This window comes from Anguilla rostrata, chromosome 14 (genome assembly GCF_018555375.3).
Source record: "Anguilla rostrata isolate EN2019 chromosome 14, ASM1855537v3, whole genome shotgun sequence".
NCBI classification, from domain to species: domain Eukaryota; kingdom Metazoa; phylum Chordata; class Actinopteri; order Anguilliformes; family Anguillidae; genus Anguilla; species Anguilla rostrata.
In genome coordinates, this window is record NC_057946.1 from 21,177,739 (window position 1) to 21,195,881 (window position 18,143).

The following is an 18,143-nucleotide window of genomic DNA, read 5'->3' on the forward strand; positions in this document are numbered from 1 at the left end:
TAAGGATTCAGAGAAAGGTTCTGAAGATTTAGTTCTACTTTAATAAGAGGGAACATTTAAAATACATTAAGATAACACCTTTTGTCAAAAATCAATCTAATCTTATTCTGTGTTTATTTTGCTTATTTTAAGCACAATAATAATAAACGTAATTACATTACAAGGACTGATCTGTAATTTTAAGTGCGATAAACCTCGGATTATAGCTAATTGGACGCATTTATGTTCAGCCTCTGGAGTTTTTTCCCCTAATATATATATATAAAGAAAACTGTTCTTACCATTGATGTCTCGGTAGTTTAAATCAAATGCATTTCCCCATTGCCTTTTACATTCAATATACCAAATGCTAACTTTTCATATTTGTGAACTGATTTGAATATTAATTTTTTTTGGGGGAGATTATAAGCACCTATATTTCTGTCATGCGCCATGGCGTGGTGAAAGCAGAGATGATGTAATCTGGTTATAAAATGGCAGATTGTAAAGAGTACTAAACCAACAACAAGTAATGTACCCTTGCCTGTAGATCTTTGCAGTTCCTCATTTGACCAAGACCTTGAATTCTTGTGGAGAATTTCGAGCAGGGTTAGGAGTTACATGACTTTGGAGCGCGGTACACTTTAGTTTTGTATTCCTGGTCTTCTCCCCCCGGTTCCTTAATTGAAAGTCCCTGGAGTGGAGGCCGATGATGGGTTTATGGTTCTCCATCTTAAATTATTGAAATGAAGTTAACCTTCACAATGCAGGCTCGCTTGAGGACAAGCAAGCAAGCAGCCGCATCCTTTAACTTTTCATTTACAAATTGCGTTTGCAATTATTGTGCGCCGTCCGATGGCATCTGTATGTACAAATGCTGCTCTTTGTTAGAGCCCGGCTCCGCATCCGGCATGGCTGGAACCTTGTGTTCTGTTGTAATGTCAGAAAGACCTGTTTTTCCCCGCTCCTTCTTAAATGTATTTATTTCTTCTCCGAGTGAGATCCTGCTCCGATATTGCAGAATCTGAGTATTGATTCCCCCCCTCCCACAATCCCCGGCTATCAAATTTTACCTGCCGCCTTATCGGTGATCAATGGAGGGCCAGGCTGCCTGAGAGAGCGGAGCATCATGGGGCCTGGGCTGGCTGAACGCAGCTAAAACCGGCCGGATAATCCATTGTTTATGAGCATGCCCAGTACCTGTGCCCGATGGAGCATGCTCAGGAATGCTAATGGCGAGCGGGGCGTGCTGTGGGGGGGGAACCCTCCGGATTGGCCCCTTTTGTTGCTACCTGTGGTGCCTCCTGAGTCTCCCCGCATTGGCCCCTCTCTCTGTTAGCGGGGGCCCTCACCTGGGGCGCGCGTTTGAAGGGGTGCGCTGGGGGGGCATCGATCGGGGGAGGCGCACAAAGGGCCCCGCCGCGCTTCCTTTTGTTGCCACCGGTCGTCCCAGAAGGGCCGGCCCGCTCGCGGAGGGGAACGGGGGACCCCTCGGAGCGAGCGCTCTTTCCCTCTGCGTTTCGCTCCTTCCTTCCCTCTCTCTGCTCCTCTCTCACCCCCCCCCCCCACTCCCCTGCACCAGATATGTAACCGGCCATTAAGGCGGGCTATTATTCAAACATTTCGAGTGATCAAAATGTCCATTTCGACCCAAGCAGGATTGATGTTTCTGCAATAACTCTGACCAGGGCTCAGATCAATCGTCTGCTCTCTGGCTTCAGGAGAGAATGGCACCTTTTTGATCTTCAAAATGTCCGCCTGTTCCTCGGCGCGCACTGAATCCGCGTCCGTGAGCGTGCACGGGAAGCCCACTTATGTAGAAACAGCTCATTATTGAGGATGTTTTTGTGCTCAGATAAGGCTCCACAGGTTAGTACGTTATTGTTCCTTATTGCGATGCCGCGCTGCTGATAATTTTATTTTGCTCGGCATTCTGCTTTCCTGGATGCGTTTGCTTTTCAAAAGATTAAGAATGGCGGAAGAGGAGAAAAAAAAAAAGCTGAGTTGTCCAGCCTCTTTAGTTTATTGCGTTATGTTTTGAAAGCAGGGAACAGCAAATAGGATTTAGATACAATGGCATTAAAATAGATCTTGCCATATTAGATGCATGCGATCAATATAGTTCAAAAATCAATATCTTTTAAGGAGCTTTTGCTCTGCACAGAAGGTAGAGAAATGTTGGGAAATGGGCCCTGTTTAAATTCACCTATTGCGGCGATGCGTTCTCCATTTTCCTGCTTCTGTGGGTAACAGGGAATTTGTGGCATTCTAAATATTTTAAATTAGATAATTAGAGCATTTGATAATTAGGTAGCATTTTTATTTCCAGTACTTCCTTTTTATTTATTTTGATCATACTTTGTGTTGTAAATATTCACTATTTTTTAACAGATTCTAAAATTCTGTGTTAAGTTTAGATATTTTTTTCATCTGAGTAATTATGACAATTATAAATAATATACACAGTACTGTAATGGATGAGAATAATCCTAATTATATTCATATTAATAATATTATAGCATTTTATAACAATTTTTGTTTTTCATCAAATAGTGCCTGCATTGCTAGGTTTGGTCTGCATTCTACAAAACACACTGTGGTTTTGCAAAAAAATAATTTATCTGCTCTTGCAAATTGGTCAAAAGCGAATTAGGATTTTTTTTTTTAAACCAAAAAAAATATTTTCGTGTCAAGCTGTCATTGATGTTATTTATATATGTAAAGTCAAAATGTTACTTGAATACAATGGTTTAATAAATAAATATATTCATTTATCAAAAATAAGAGGCGATGTAAAAGCGTTTTTATTTAAATTTATAGTATAATAACTAAAACTGCATTCATTTGCACTTGCCAATTAATTAGGAAAAATATTAAAATACATTATTGCGTTTATTGTTGTATATATTTAATTAAAGAAAATTAAGGCTAAATTAAATATTGACAGTTATGATGAGAGGCACACATCTGTAAAAGCAAGTAAATAAAATGAAATGTGTAGCAGGCAAATATAGTTTTTAGCATTTTGGAAATGTCATATTGCATATCCACAGACCATCGAATGCAGAATAATGAAGAAAGCTCTGACATTTAAAAATGTTCACATCGTAACCGTGTACAGTTTGTCTGTACTTTTCGCATGAACTGTACCCCTGAGATTAGACGAAGGATTTGTTTGGATCGATGAATTGCCCCGATAGATCTATAATGATTATTTCTGAATCACAATGGCTGAGCAAGCACCCCACCTCCCTTCCTCTCATAAATAAAATAAATTAATAAATAAATAAATAAACAAACAAACGAATTCATGGAAAATGAAGCCGGTAAAAGCCACTTCCTGAGAATGGAACATTACGCAAGCATTGTTCTACACTGTTTAATGCTATATGTAGTAAGCATAGGCCTGTATCTTGGCATGTTTTGAATATAATGTGTCACCAATCTGTGCTCATGTGATAGAATTACTGTAAGTGCAAGATTTTTGTGACTGTGCATTGTGTCTGTATCTTTGAATGTTACAGAGATATAGAGACTTTATGTAAAATATAAACTGTTTAGGTATACTGTTGTGATTTGATTATTTAAAGCAGTTATACCATAGGGATTTCGTTTGAATTGTATCAGAGAAATTGCTTGCATTTGAAAATGGTCTGTTTCAAATGAAATGGCTTCTTTTATAAAATGGTGTACAAGGCTACAGCATAGAGCTTTCTAACCGCACAGCATACATTTTTGCAAGCTCATCAATATGACATTAGTCATTTGAATAGGCCAATCACCACAAGCTTCCTTAACAGGTTTTTGGCAATAGCATCGGCTGCCTGCTATTTAATGGGTTATACATTCCATTAAATAGTAGACAGCCGTTTCATAAATCCATTGAAATGTTGTTTTGAGTTTTATTTTGTAATCCTGTGGAAATGAAACGCTTCTAGTTCAGTGATGTGAGCTAAAAAGTAAGAGTGACACTGTGTGTGAGCGCGTTATGGTGTGCAGTTGAATAGCATAATAACCAGCAACTGTGAAACAGAAATTAATTGATTCCAGCTCTTTCTATATGTCAGTTTATCAACAAACACTGATATTAGTACCAGTACCTTTTATCTGATTGCTTTCATAAATACAGCTTATGCCTTTTCTCCTCTTATACTATACATTGCATAAATTAGATACTAAATTAGCCTTACATAGTATTTTTTTTAAATAGTCATTCCAGGTGTAAATCAGTTAATTTTGAAATTGACAGAATTTTTGTTCTAAATTAGTTATATTGCTAGTATCAAATAGCAATGACTTGAATCATATTACATATTGAATCTCACAATATAAACACTATCAATTACAGAATGTAAAGTATTAAGCTCCCTTTAAAAAAATATAGCTCATGTATCACTATATGTATTGAATAGCTATTATGCCATGGACTCATCCTCCTTGCGAACAAACCAATTTAGCATTTGCTTGAAGAACTGCATGACTCTAATAGACGACCGTAGTCTTTATTATTTCCTAGAGCCGTTCGAGCTGACATGCGCTTTCAGAGTGAGAGCCGGCTTATTATGAGAGAATGCTGAGCTTCAATTGCCTGAAACTGTGAGGAATCACATCTAAATAAGTTATTGCGCGATTTGATGAATAAAGTGGTGACTTCACGACACTCATCTCCTGAGTGTTTTGCGCGAATCGACTTAATGGCGGCGTCGGGCGCTGCAGCGCCTGCTCTGGGATTAGGTCACTGGCACGGCGTAACCAGCTTAGCGCGGCGAAATTGGGTTTGGGCTGGGAGGGAGTAGGCCGGGGCCTGAGCGGAGGCAGTAGGGCCGCTGGTGTGCAGGGGAGGCCCGCCGGGTAATTGGCTTATCTGAGAGGGGGGACGTGGAGGGGGTGGGGGCAGCGGAGACGCACTGGCTGGCGAGTGATACCCGAGGAGGGGGGGGGGGGTAAGTCCGATACAGTCCCGCCAGTTAATAAGATGCAGGGGCGGCCACTTTGGGAGAAGCGCGCGGATTTGCAGGTGCTGATCTCGGCAAACCTGCGGAAACGCCGGTCCTAATCGGCTTACCGTAAAAAAACAAAAAAAAAGGGCGGGCGGAAATAAACGACAGGCGGGCGACTGAGAGCGGGGCGGCGGTGCCGGGGAGCGGGAGCGGGCGGGGCGGCCCGGGAGCGGTCCCGCACCGGCGCGTGTGTGCGACAGTCCGCCGCCCGGTGGCTAGCGACGGCGCTTAATTACTCTTTAATGACAGGACCCGCGCAGCGGAGCGCCGCCGCCTCTCCCGCGCCGCCCGGCCCGTTTCTCATACCCCCCAGACAGGTTTATTTGGCTTCACCTTGGATGGAACGGCTCGCTATTGATTTCATCGGATCGGGTCTGAGCGTGCTATTGGCTTAGAACACCTCCGGCTGGGAGTGTGGAGGTGGGGGAGGACGGTTGTGAGGACGGTGGGCTTTACCCTGCAGTTACGCTGTTAGGGCCCTCCCCGCGGGCTGCTTGTTTATTTAAAGGCTTTTCGGCCCACGCACTTCCTGTTCTGATTGGTCAGGCGGGTGATCGATGCGCTGCGCTCCTGTCCGTCAGAGTCGGGCCTGATGTCATCGTTTGGGCTGAAATCTTCCCCTCGCGTTGCGTCTTTGGCTGCGAGGGCACCGGTGAGTTCATGGTAGCCATGATACTTTGGCTCGGGTGCACCGTATTCAGCAGGAAAGGCCACTTGTTAGGAGCGGGCTTAGATGAATGTCCCCTGGCTCGTCAGTGGCCTGTATTATGGCCACAGAGTCAGGTCAAACTGCGCTTTCTGATGAAGATGGAGTAGCCTCACTTGTTTGTCATGCATCTGGCCTTGCAACACTGATCTGGTGACAACTAAGTGCTTAATTGAAAAATTAGCATTGACTGCAGAGAGGAACATTACCTCTATGCAAAGTGTCCAATGTGTGCTAGCTGCATTTGATTTGTTAACTTGAGTGTCGGTTTAGAGCACTGCTGCCCATAAATGTGTCTGATAGGTGTGACACATGGGCGCTAAGCGTGCAGTTTGTGAGTTTTTAGGTTGCCAGGTTCAACCTGTGAAAATTCCACCAACTATTGGACAAAGAAAACGCATAAGATCTGTAAATAACCTTGTCCAGACTAAGGAAAATCAGGCTTGTTGAAGTGGTGTTTTATTATCAGTTACTCAACACTTTGCATTTTATCCATGTAGGTTTTTTCAGACAAACAGAAAATGACAGAACGTTTTCCTGATAATGAGTTCAAAATATTCTGTTGATATAAATAATTCTAGAAAACCTAGTTGTTGTAGCACTAGCATGTAATAGCAGTGGCATTATTATTATTGATGGTGATGGTGATGATGATGATGATTATTATTATTGTTATAGTTGTAGTAGTTAGTTTTAGTCGTAGTATATCTGAAGTATTTTTAGTATTTCCCTTACTTGACTTCTTTTTCTCAGATGACACAATGTGGGCTTTCCATTGAAATATGACGGCCTGTAGATACAGTTGCCTAATGTACTGGCTACATGGAAATATTGCTGTCCGTATGGTAGTTTGTTCCATACCTTGGTTTTCTATTTCCTTGTGAAGATTACATTCTTTATTTTTTACACTTTATGATTCATGTTTATATACCTGTTGCTGCTGGGTTATACCTCCTTATAATTAAGGTTTTTATGGGTTTCAATTTATTTAGTTTTATCCTTTTTGTTCCTGACTTGTCTTGTGTTGTTATGAGATGTTTTTCTCAATATATACCTCTCCACAAAAGGATTCCGAACAGTGTAAAACATATGATTTATGTCACGTCTTGCTGCAGTCTACATTACTTGTTAAAAATGTGTGTTTCATATCACTGGAATCGATAGTATGGTGGTTTCACCAAATCTAACTAAATATTGTACCGACCAGTTGTATGTTCTGTATTCCAACTCCACTGTCCTGATGTGTGTGTGTGTGTGTGTGTGTGTGTGTCTGTGTCTATGAGTGCGTGTCCAATTTACAAACAAAACAAACAATACATTAACAATTAACAGGAACATTTTTGAAAGGAATCTCATACTTCAGAAAAAAATTGTGTTAAGTTTCCCAGTTTTTATAGTGATCAATATTTGTAATATCTGCGTTTCATAATTATTGATGTCTGACCTTAAAATGGCAAGTTTTAAGAAAAAATGCCCAAACAGGGATTCATATTTTATTGTATGTTAGAGAGAGGTTTACAGCTCTTAAAATGAAGGGTAGAGCAGGTTTCTAAAAGTTTGAAACTTCAAAAGTTGCCTCCTCAGTGCAGTCTAATTCAGTTAAACTGGGTTGTAGGCTAACCTTATGAATGAATTAGAAATCCCTAATCCAGTTATGTATGGCTCAGACCAAAGCCAAATGACTCCAAGCTCTGAAAGCCGGTTAAAGAGGCTCTTATGTAAATGCAGTGAAATTGCTAATGCCAATGGTGATGCACCTTTCCCTTTTTAAAAATCCCCTCCACATAATCCCCCCCCCCCAACAGGCATTACTGCAGTTACATCAGTGTACATCAGTGTACATCAGTGTAGTCAGATAAACGAAATACCTACAAAGTGTTTTCAAGCAAGTTCTTTGCATATGCGTTTTTCAGTTTGTTTAGGCTGCTGCAGATCACAGAGGCATTTGACCACTTAAGGTGCTCTCAAAGGAGGTATCTGAACAGCAGTGTTTTACATACTCGAGCAAAGCGTTTCTGCTGCCATTTTCATTTCTGTGGTCAACATCAGTGCCAGGGTAGACCACTGCAAGCCAAGACAGAGAAAAATGAAGGGAGGCTGGAATGTTATTTTGTGTCTAACTTATGGAATTGAGCTGCAACATAGACATAACAGCAGATTTTTTGAAGATATCACAATTCTCAATAATGCACCATGTATCTTGAGATCCTGTGTACCATGTAATGGGTTGTTTTTCTGGGCAGATGGGCAGAATATTTCCTCCGTGGGTTAGATGTAGTTGGAATAAAATGAAGGAAAATGACAACTGCAGAGCAAAAAAAAAGAATAAAAAAAGAAATCTACAGAGGAACGCTGTGTCCTCACTGACACAGGGCAGCAGCTAGCCAAATCTGTGAGTTTTGCCTGTGCTGCAGAAGCAGACCATTGTGCACTTGTCATATCAGAGTGTGGCAGCCCCGGGCTTGCTAAGGCTCTGATTTGTCCAGGCAGTGGTCAGTCCTTTTCTTTACATCGTGCCCAGATGAAGCTCCAAAGTGGAGTTGGTCTGCAAAAAGAGGACCTTAAGACTTTAATGTCCTCTAGAATTTCCCTTTAAACCATGTGGGTGAGCACAACTACAAAAATACCCTTTGGTTTAATACATATGTGTTACTAAGTATTAGCTGGATCACATCTCAGTTTTCTCATATGATACGCGTGATAAAACTGCTTGCTGTAGCTCTTTTTAAGTTCTCATTAGGAGAGAAACAAAATATATTGTCATTAATGTGCGTACTTGACACAAACATGTCAAGTTCTTATCATTGCTTTTAATTACAGGTCGTCGACCCTAATGGCCTGTGCATGAGCAGTCAATAAGTCCTCATTAAGCCGGCCTGATGAGTTTCATATGAATCAAAACTGAAAGTGATTGTCGTGTGCGGGAGAGTTGGTGCGCTGCTTCCCAGCGCCGCACGCAGGGCGGGCCGCTTCTCAGAGCGACGCGAGCGGGTGAGGAAGCCCGTCTGGAGCCAGCGGTGTTTTGGAGAGGGTGTGATGCGGCAGTCTCCCCCCCCCCCCCCCTCTCCGGCCAGTTATTTGGGATTATTAATTTTCGCCCCCTGATTGGGTAATCAACTGTCTTGTCAGGAAAATGGATCTGTGTGTCAGCCTTTAGCGATGATTAAACGCCGGCGGCCCGGCGCGAGGAGCGGCGGGGCCTCTGCGGGCCGCCGAAACTGCAGAGGGAGGGATTTCTGCTCCCTCCGTTATTAGTTTTCTCTTTCTTCCCTCGGCCGCTCTCCCTTGTCTTTAAGAGTTCGTTCGGATGCATCGCTCGGAGTGATGTATGAACTTCTGTCTCCGCCTGACGGACGCGGGGAGACGGATGACGCGGCTGAGGCAAGATGGCTTCGCGGCGTTTGGGCGCAATTAAAATGAGCCAGTGGTGTGTGCGTACAGTACCGGGGAGGAAGGACCCAAATATGGATCTGGTAAAACTACGTTTGTGCTGCCGTGTTGGGTGTTGGTTGGTCAGTAGGGGGTGCTCTTTTGCTCGTCCCTTTGGGCCGTTAAAGGAATCCAGTGCACCAGTTATAATGGGGACACTATACAGTAGGAGGTGCAGCTTTTTGTATGAAAGACTGGTACTTAGTGGTCATTTACCCTCCCGTGTCATTCCCTTGTTTAGGGGTGTAACTAAGGTGCACTGGTCAGAATTCTTCACTCTATCTGTGTAATAATCGCCTGGTTCGATGGGGGAAATTAAAGTGCATAATCGAGGCTGATGTGTGTGGCGGCCATTTTGTTAAATTGATGAATTTCCCACGTGTCAGTAGAGACTACGGTCAGGTTCCACGTTCCTGAAAAGTGCTTTTAGGACAGCAATACAAATGCATTGAATTTCAGTAATTATTTAAACACTTTTTTTTAGTCATTGTTAATTGCTTGCATTTATGATTTGAAAATGGCACTGTCTGTTACCATGGATACGGGCTTCGGCTAAGCTGAATTATTCCGATAGTCATAAACGAGTGTTCAGACTGTGAAATTGCCTTGGCTCACGGGCTCATCATAATGAAGTTTGCAATTATTTATTTTGCGATGATTTACTAATGGGTGCATAATGTTAATGAAAGTGAAATATTGAAAAAAGACAGCCTTGAATGAGGCCCTGGAATTAGCTTTGTTTGAACATGTAATAAATATAGAAGAAAATGTTATCTTAAAGATCATTTTTATAACATTAAATTCATATATTTATATTGTCAGTTTTTTTCCCCCGATAATCTTTTAGATGTCCAACAACAAATGTGTTCTTGCATTAAATGAACTGAAAGCACACAGGCTGTTTTTTTTAAAGCTATTCTGGTGTGTTTGGACTAGAGTATATGTATGCAGTGGAGTATTGTGCAGTTTACGGTACTTGATGATATAATTCGTAATGTTCGCTGAAATATGACTCCTCAACTGAAACACACACACACACACACACACTAAACAACAAAAGCAGACTCCCCACACGACATCCTGATAGTCTGGATGAAATAGGAGAGTCCTTATGAAATTATGGTTTTCGTCAGCCAGTCTGATTTGCGCATTGAGGGTAGGGAAAGGAATTTGGGGCCGCTTGCATCACCTTCTCTCCCAATGACACAGCCCCCACCCCCTCCCCTGCAGCAGCATCATCCTGGTAGTGCCCCCCCCCCCTGCACCCCTCACCCCGGTGTTGGGTTTCCTACAGGAAAGGCGCACATGGCCCCGCTCGGCTCTGCTCCGGGCCGGCGGGGCAGAGAGGAGCCTGGGAGGGTATCGATCAGGACCCCCGCGCTGCCCCACTCCTGCAGCTGTCCCGCTGGCTCCTCACAGCGCCTGCTCGGCCACATTAGGGCTCAAATCCATAACCGGGCCGTGCTCATCCAAGCAGGGGGAGCGGCCGGCCCCAGCGCTTTAAAACAATCTCCCAGGCACCCGCTGCCGCCCATTCATCTTGATCTGGGAATGTCACCCGGGCCCCTCCCTCTGCGTGCCCCCCCCCCCCCCCCACAGAGGGATTAAGCGGGAGGGGGGGCTGTGGCCAGTGAGGCTATCTGCAGAGGTCAGGTGACCAAGCGGTCAGTTCACAGCGCACAGCCTGGCGCAGCCTTATCTGGGCCTTTGTTCCCACAGAATATAGTGGATATACCAGCGTGAGTGTGTATGTGCACATGCATGAGTGTATGTGTGCCTGTGCGTGCGTGAGTGTGTGTGTGTGTGCGCATGCGTGCGTGTAGTTGTTTATTTTTTGGTGTCACAATGTGTCGTGGGGGGCAGGTTGACGTGTGTGTGTGTGTGTGCGCATGCGTGCGTATGTTAGTATACATGTTTATTATTTGTGTGTGTGTGCGCACAAATGTGTGTCTGTGTCTGTGTTTGTGTGTATGTGTGTGTTTGTGTGTGAGCAGGGTATTGAGCCAGTGAGTGTATGTGTATGTGTGTTTGTGCGCTGTCTGAGTGTGTTTCACACGGTGTTGTACAATGCGCGTGTCTGCCCGTCTCTGCTGGAACAGGTGTAGCAGGGAGGTCCACTCTTGTCCTTGTGGAGACTCATGGGGTACGGCCCCTCCCGGACAATAGCCCAGCGCCCCCCTCACTTCCGAAAGAGAGGCCCCTCATTGTGCGAGGGGGGCACGGCCATTAAAGGCGGGCCCCTCTGACCGTGCACACCCGCGCTCACAGCCCTTTCCACATGGCCCTGACCGCCGAGAGGCCCTTTCAGGGGAGGGTCGTTGTCATGGTCACTGGGGAAGGCTGCGGTGTTCCTCTGTGTGTTAAGCAGGTGTTCAGCAGGCGAGAGGTACAGTAAGGAGGCTCACGGCAGCACACTGCTGTTTGGTACAACGCTGCAATACTTTGTTTCAGGAAGCAAAATATGATGCAAGAATTAGTGTGTTTGTTTGATAATTAGTTAATTAGTAGTGTGTATGTTCATTTGTCGGATTGTGCATTTGTATGCAATTTAAATTCTATCAATCTGGTTGTGTTTAGTGATCGTTGTGGTAGCTGTCTTAACACTGCTTTCTTTTTTTTTTTTAAATACACAATCTAGGAGACTGCTTTATAAATCACGCTAGTTTATATTAGTGTATAAAGCAGTATGAACACCTTGGACGTGTCTTCATCATGAATGGTGGAAAAATCTTTCAAATGATAAAATTGCAAAAGAATCTTAGAATGAAGCACACTGTAGAACTGTTCTCAGAGGCACGTATTGATAATTGGATTATTGACTACAGTAGATATTGCACAGGCCCCTTTTGATTATTTTATGGGTAATAATTCACCTGACAAAAATAATAGTAATCTATTAATATAACTTATTAATTTCATTTTTAAGGGATTTAAGATGCTTCAAAATATGGATTGAGGATTGACAATCTGCCAATTTATGTATTTTTGTGATGTTTATGCTTGCTTTTTTCTCTCTGTCTCTCTTTCTTTCTCTCTCGCCATCTCTCTCTCTCACACACACCAACAACCTTCCATGTCGTCACACTAATTCTAGTTCCTATGCTACTTTATTTTTGATTACATATGCTTACAGTCTCATTACCGCACCAGGGCTTCACTATTCTTCTCTTTGTATTCATCTTTTAATGTGTTTTTGCAGCCTTCATATCAAATGTTCGATGGTTAGTTAAGATGAAACTGGTTGAAAGTAAAAGGGTGAAGGGTTGAGCTCCTGGCTGGAGGTGGACATCCCCTGGAGGTTATAAGAATGTCCCGAAAGAGTCTGGCCTCAGTGTCAGAGCAGCGAAGGCTGGTTTCTAACGCTCTCCTCCTGCTCTCCTCCCGCTCTCCCCCCGTCTCTCCTCCCTCCGTCTCCAGGATGTCTGTCCAACCTGCCGCCCAACGCCAAGAAGATCTCCAACTCCTACGAGGAGCGCCGCAAGCAGGCCACCGCCATCGTGCTGCTGGGGGTCATCGGCGCCGAGTTCGGGGCTGAGATCGAGCCCCCGAAGCTGCCGTCCCGCGCCCGCGCCTCCGCCCAGGCCCCCGACGGCTTCGGGCTCACCACCGGGGGGTCCAACTACTCCCTGGCCAGACACACCTGTGAGTATCCCCCCCCAGCCGGCTGGGAAACTCTGGCCGCGCGCTCCCCTCTCCGGCTTCCCAGAAAACGGGCTCCGTGTCACTATCGATCCCCTTCTGTGCTGCCTTAAAGATTTTTGGCTTCAGAAGAACTGAATTGCAGTGTATTGAGTTGCAATGTTTGCCCTTCTTTTTTTGATGGGGAGTGGGGGATGGAATGGGGGGGTAGGCGGTGGTTAAGAAATTCAAACCCTTAATGTCTGAGAATTTCAGATTTATTGGAAGTATTTTCATATAGACGCAAATATAGTATTTAATGTTTGTTATTATTATTATTATTATTATTATTATTATCATCACCAAGCTACATCCCAGTGTCTCCATGTGCATTTATTTGCATACATTCCAGACTTATGTGGAAATATTGATACTGAATTAGCTCCTGCCTCTATGAACTGTCGGTGGTTCACACTAAGTGATAAAACACTGGGTTATCATCATCAGGGATGATGGGTGATAAATAGGTGAGGTGCTGCTCACGAAGGATGCAGACGAAATGCGCTTCATGTCTGCTTGCTGCCTCCGACCTGCTTTTGGCTCTGAGACGGAGAATCTGGGAGCGGGTGCATCGACCATTCTCTTCTCATGGCCTTATATTTTACCCATAAATCCATAACGCGGGCCAGGGAGTTTGAGGAACGTAATCTACCTGTTTTCCATTTGTCGCGCGGTTTCAAAACCCCTGCCTTCCTGACGGACCTTTTCTCATTTTCGGTCAGTCTATCAGACCGTTTACATGCATTTTCCGAGGCAGCTAGGTTTTTCCCAGTTTCCATGTTGATGACCTTGTACCAAATTTCCTGTTCCTCCACACAATGTGCTGGAAAGGTAGGCGTGCATAATACAGGGTTTCATATAATCTCAGAAGGAGCCTGTAAAGGAGATCTCTGGGCAGTCAAACCAACACAAGTCTATATGATATCTATTATGTTTAATATCTGATATGTTTATCACAGAGAGCTATCGGCAAAAAAGAACACAAACAAAAAAAAATGGCTCTGAGGTTCTTTGTCCTGTCTATTGAAATATTCTTACTGTATAAAAGGCCCCATCAGCTGGAGGAAGAGTTCCGGCACACCAGATGATACACGGATGCTAGATGTTCATCATAAACCGTGTCATATTAACATTTGTTCTCCCTCATAAGAATAGCCTGTATGCTTTTGCGCTGTGCTGGGTGTTAGCCTTAGCCCTTGGGTGTGGAGGATGGGTGGGCCTGGGGTGGGCCTGGGGTTAGCCCGAGTGTGTCCCGTGGCTGGAGATGACTTTCTGGTTTCATGCTTTGCAAAGCAGCCTGCCCTTCTGAACAGGGATCAGTCATAGATGGGGGGGCCCTGGAGGGCCTGCAGAGGCTGATAACCCAGCGGGGTGGAGCAGGGGTGGGGTGGGGTGTGTGTGGGGCGGCGGGGTGGAGGTGTGACCTCCACACCGCGCTGCCTGCTCTGAGAACATCGCGGGCCTGGACGGCACTGTCATTATGTTTCCAAGGCCAGAGACAACGTTCATTGAAAGAAAGAAGGAATGAAACAAGGGAGGAAGAAAGTGAATAAATGAAAAAAAAAATGCATTTATTTTCCAATAGAAATGATGAGTTCCGTGTGTGCTTGTGTACTTTTAATATGTTTGCAACTACTATATGTTGAGCAACTACTATATTTTGTATGACGTACAATTAGTGGCAGCTGGTTGCATTTTTTTATTTAGATTTTTTACAAGTGCACAATCGCATGTAGCTGACTTCAACAACATGTGAATGCATTTGAAATATATATGCATAATATTGAACTGTTTTGACAGGAGTCCATATTGCAGCTGTGTAGCTCCAAGCTATATGACGAATGTATGTTGGTTTGCAGATGTAAAGTACAGTTGGTGATTACTGTTCAGATAGAAGGATTTGGTACATTTATAACAGGACTGTCGGTGGAGACCTTCTGTGGTTCAGCCTTTTTGTGAAGGTATTGCTAACAGCCAATCAAATCCTAATCGTGCATTCTAATTTGTGCACTGTCCACATTGTTAGGCCTGTCCTGTCTAACCCACTGAAAATAGATTAGCTGTCCCAAACGCGGGGGAACAGAGTAACAGCAGGCATTGTGGATGCAGGAGACGGACGCTGTATATGTGGTGAGATGAAGTATTCACAAGCTGCATTAGAATTGTAAGCACACTGAATTTTCTAGTTTGTTTCACGTTGAGGGTGAGGTTTTTTATGGAAGGTTTTGAGGAGTTCATTAAACTGTAAAAGCCCCTCAAGTTCAGCTCGCTGGAGAACTCACTGGAACCGCCTGCAATATTCACCAAGGTAACGGTGTTTCATGTTCTTCCTTAACCTCGTGCGGACCAGTTCTCAGAAACACATTCACGTCCTGAAGTGGATGCAGCATGTACTGTTTTCTGGTTGCGGTGACTCACTAAAACTCCTTGCTCCGTTCTTCTGCGGAGACGCACCCGGTCTAAGGAGCCAGACCTCAATAATCGATGCATCTGCCGCCCATGCCTGGAGTCTGCCATAGATAATCGATGTGATTGGCTCACTGTTCTCCGCGTCCCATTGATAATCGATGTGATTGGCTCACTGTTCTCTGCGCGCCATAGATAATCGATGTGATTGGCTCTCTGTTCTCGGCGTGTGTTCAGTGTGGCCCTGCAACAAAATCCTCTAAGAGTGGAATCTGTATTTCTCAGAGCCAATAAATAATCTAGCCACACAATAATATATTTCTGATCCTTGGGGACCAGGTTTTATCAAGTGTGTAAGGTAATATCTTTCTGGCTTTTTGAAGTCATGTGACCATGCACTAAGCAAGGAGAGGGGCATAACAACAGCATTGTACCCTCAGCATTTGTATGCAGAATATAGAAGAGGAATTTATATAACTAATATAAAAGCCATGATAATGTTTCGCACTGTCCCTGGTGGTGACAGAATATGTCGTCAAAAGTGATTCTGTTATTCACCGTTCATATCTCACATACCATTGAGACTGTCAGAACTGTTATTTCACGCAATATGTGTGTTTAGCAGCTGTGATACGGAGTTACCGTTGAGCTGGGCTTTTTCATTGCTGTCCACCTGAACGGCGAAGAGGCACACTATTAGCGTCATGCTAATATGATGAGCGCTCGGTCTTTACTTTCTATCATTAGCCTTTTACCACAGCTGCACTCTCATATCCAGATGCAGACATGTAAGCAAGAACTAATTATACCTCCATTCAGGCTTTATTTGATCTCAAGTAGCCTTTAATTAAACAGCAGCCGCCCAGCTGTCAGAGAATAATTTAGTTTGGCCTCGTACGTGTCAGCAGTTGGGTGTCTGCTGTACCTCGCTGGCTTTTTGTAAACAGCTGAGAGCAGGCCACTGCTCCATTATGAATGTGCGTGTTTACCCCTCCCCTCTCTCAAATTCAAATTCTCTCTCTTCTCTCTCTCTCTCTCTCTCTCTCTCTCTCTCTCTCTGTCCCTCTCTCTCTCTCTCTCTCTCTCTCTCTCTCTCTCTCTCTCTCTCTCGTCCTCTCTCCTCTGTCCCTCCCTCTCTCTCTCTCTCTCTCTCTCTCTTTCTCTCTCTCTCTCTCTCTCTCTCTGTCCCTCTCTCTCTCTCCCCCCCCTCTCTCTCTCCCTCTCTCTCTCTCTCTCTCTCTCTCTCTCTGTGATGAGTAACTGGCTTGGCTTAATTGCCCTGGACAAGCCTCGGGGCAGGAATTACATTGCGGGCTAACGAGGATGTTGAGGGATTCTGGGCAGCCTCCTAGCGGCGCGCGGGACCTCCCCTCTGAAATGTGATTATGTACCGGGATGTCAGAAGAGAGCATTAGGAGCCGTCTAAGATGATGGAGGTGATTGCGTCCCTCTGCTCACTCCGCTGCCTTCCCCACTCGCGGGAGGCAGGTCCTCCCTCCAGAGCGGCAGCACAGAGGGGCCTCTGGGAAGGGGGGAGGGGTGCCATCCGTCAGCCAGTCACCTCTGACTTCCCAGTTTGGCAATAGGACTGACGGCTCGTGAACTGAGAGTGCGAGCGGAGAAGAAAACAGGATAAAATTCAAGGCGATTGGAAACCTGGACAAAGTTGTATGAAAGACTGCTTTTATCTTGCGCTCTTTGCGTTGTTCTCAGAGGCTTGCTCAATTAAAGTGGAATGCCGTTCCTGGTTCATTTTCCCATAACAATTCGAGCCAGCGGTGGTCTGTGAGATCTCGCCATGTCTGAGCTCGATTTGCCGAGGTGCAGTGGGACCAAAACTAGATGAAATGTTAATGTGTTGCAAATGAAGGTTAAAATATTTAACATACTGATATATAAAGGATAAATGTGTTTGATGAGGTATTTCAGCTCTTGAAATGCCAGTTATAGCATCTGCCTCACAAATTGGTTACTTAAATTCCATTCTTTTTTGCTCATTATTTTCTCGTTCAATAAAGACCATCATCATAACCATGCGAGGAGCGCAGTGCTAAAGCACATAGCTATCCAGCACCTGTAACTCAAGAAACAAGCACAGAAAGCTAGCATTTGCTGTACTGACCAGAGAACTGGACTCTTGAATGTGATATCTTACAAGAGTCACTTGTGTCCTTCTGCAAGGTTATGTAAACTTCCCTTAAAAGCTGAGAATGTGCACTTCAACCACATGTGAATTGTTTTATTATAAATCAAATGTGGAGTGCAGAGCCAAATCAATTTAAAAAATGTCTTTGTCCCAAACTTTATGGTGCTCACCGTGTATGAATTTCCCTAAATTGAAGGCACTTCAATCCTCTGAAAAGGGGGTGCAGTTAAACTGAAGAAACATTTATTCTATTGCATTTTCAAGTTTGAATTTTCAATATTGTGACCATATGGTTACCAAGCCCTCAGCGTTGCTTGTTCACGATGCCATACTTCTTTACTTGTTGCTGCATTTCCTGTATGTCTGTATCCTTCCGCCCAGTACCACAGGGTGGATAGAAACTGTGGGTTAAGCAAATTCACTTGGTTCTTGTAGTTCTTGGGGGCCTGAATTAATTGCCTGAACTCACCAGTCCTTTAATCTGAGACTGATTGCTTTTTTTTGCACTGGTGTCGCAAGGTTACCACAGCAGGGCACTAGGGACAGTTCAGCCTGGTTGCCACGGTAAATTCATACCGTTTCTGAAATTGAAATGAAACGAGCCTTGTTACATGGGGGCCTGTGATGTTCGATGAGCTCAAGCATGGCTTCTGATGAGTCAAGGCCATTGGGGCCACTTTGTGTCAGTGAGGGAGTAAACTGTATTTTGCGCTTGCTGAAAGTTTTCCAGACTATTCCACCAAAATTTAGGTCGCCAATTTCAGCATGTGTGGCCTTGGGGTTGGATAACGTGGTCGGT

At 44.3% G+C, this 18,143-nt stretch overlaps 1 protein-coding gene across 6 annotated transcripts in view; it reads left to right on the forward strand.

The window, feature by feature from the left end:
- Window positions 1–18,143, forward strand: part of LOC135240171 (WD repeat-containing protein 7) — a 163,127-nt gene that overhangs the window by 88,257 nt on the left and 56,727 nt on the right. For all 6 annotated transcript variants that reach the window (XM_064309517.1, XM_064309515.1, XM_064309516.1 and 3 more), the window contains one exon: window positions 12,532–12,756. In XM_064309517.1, the coding sequence (XP_064165587.1) occupies window positions 12,532–12,756 (225 nt within the window). The remainder of the gene's footprint in view (window positions 1–12,531; window positions 12,757–18,143) is intronic.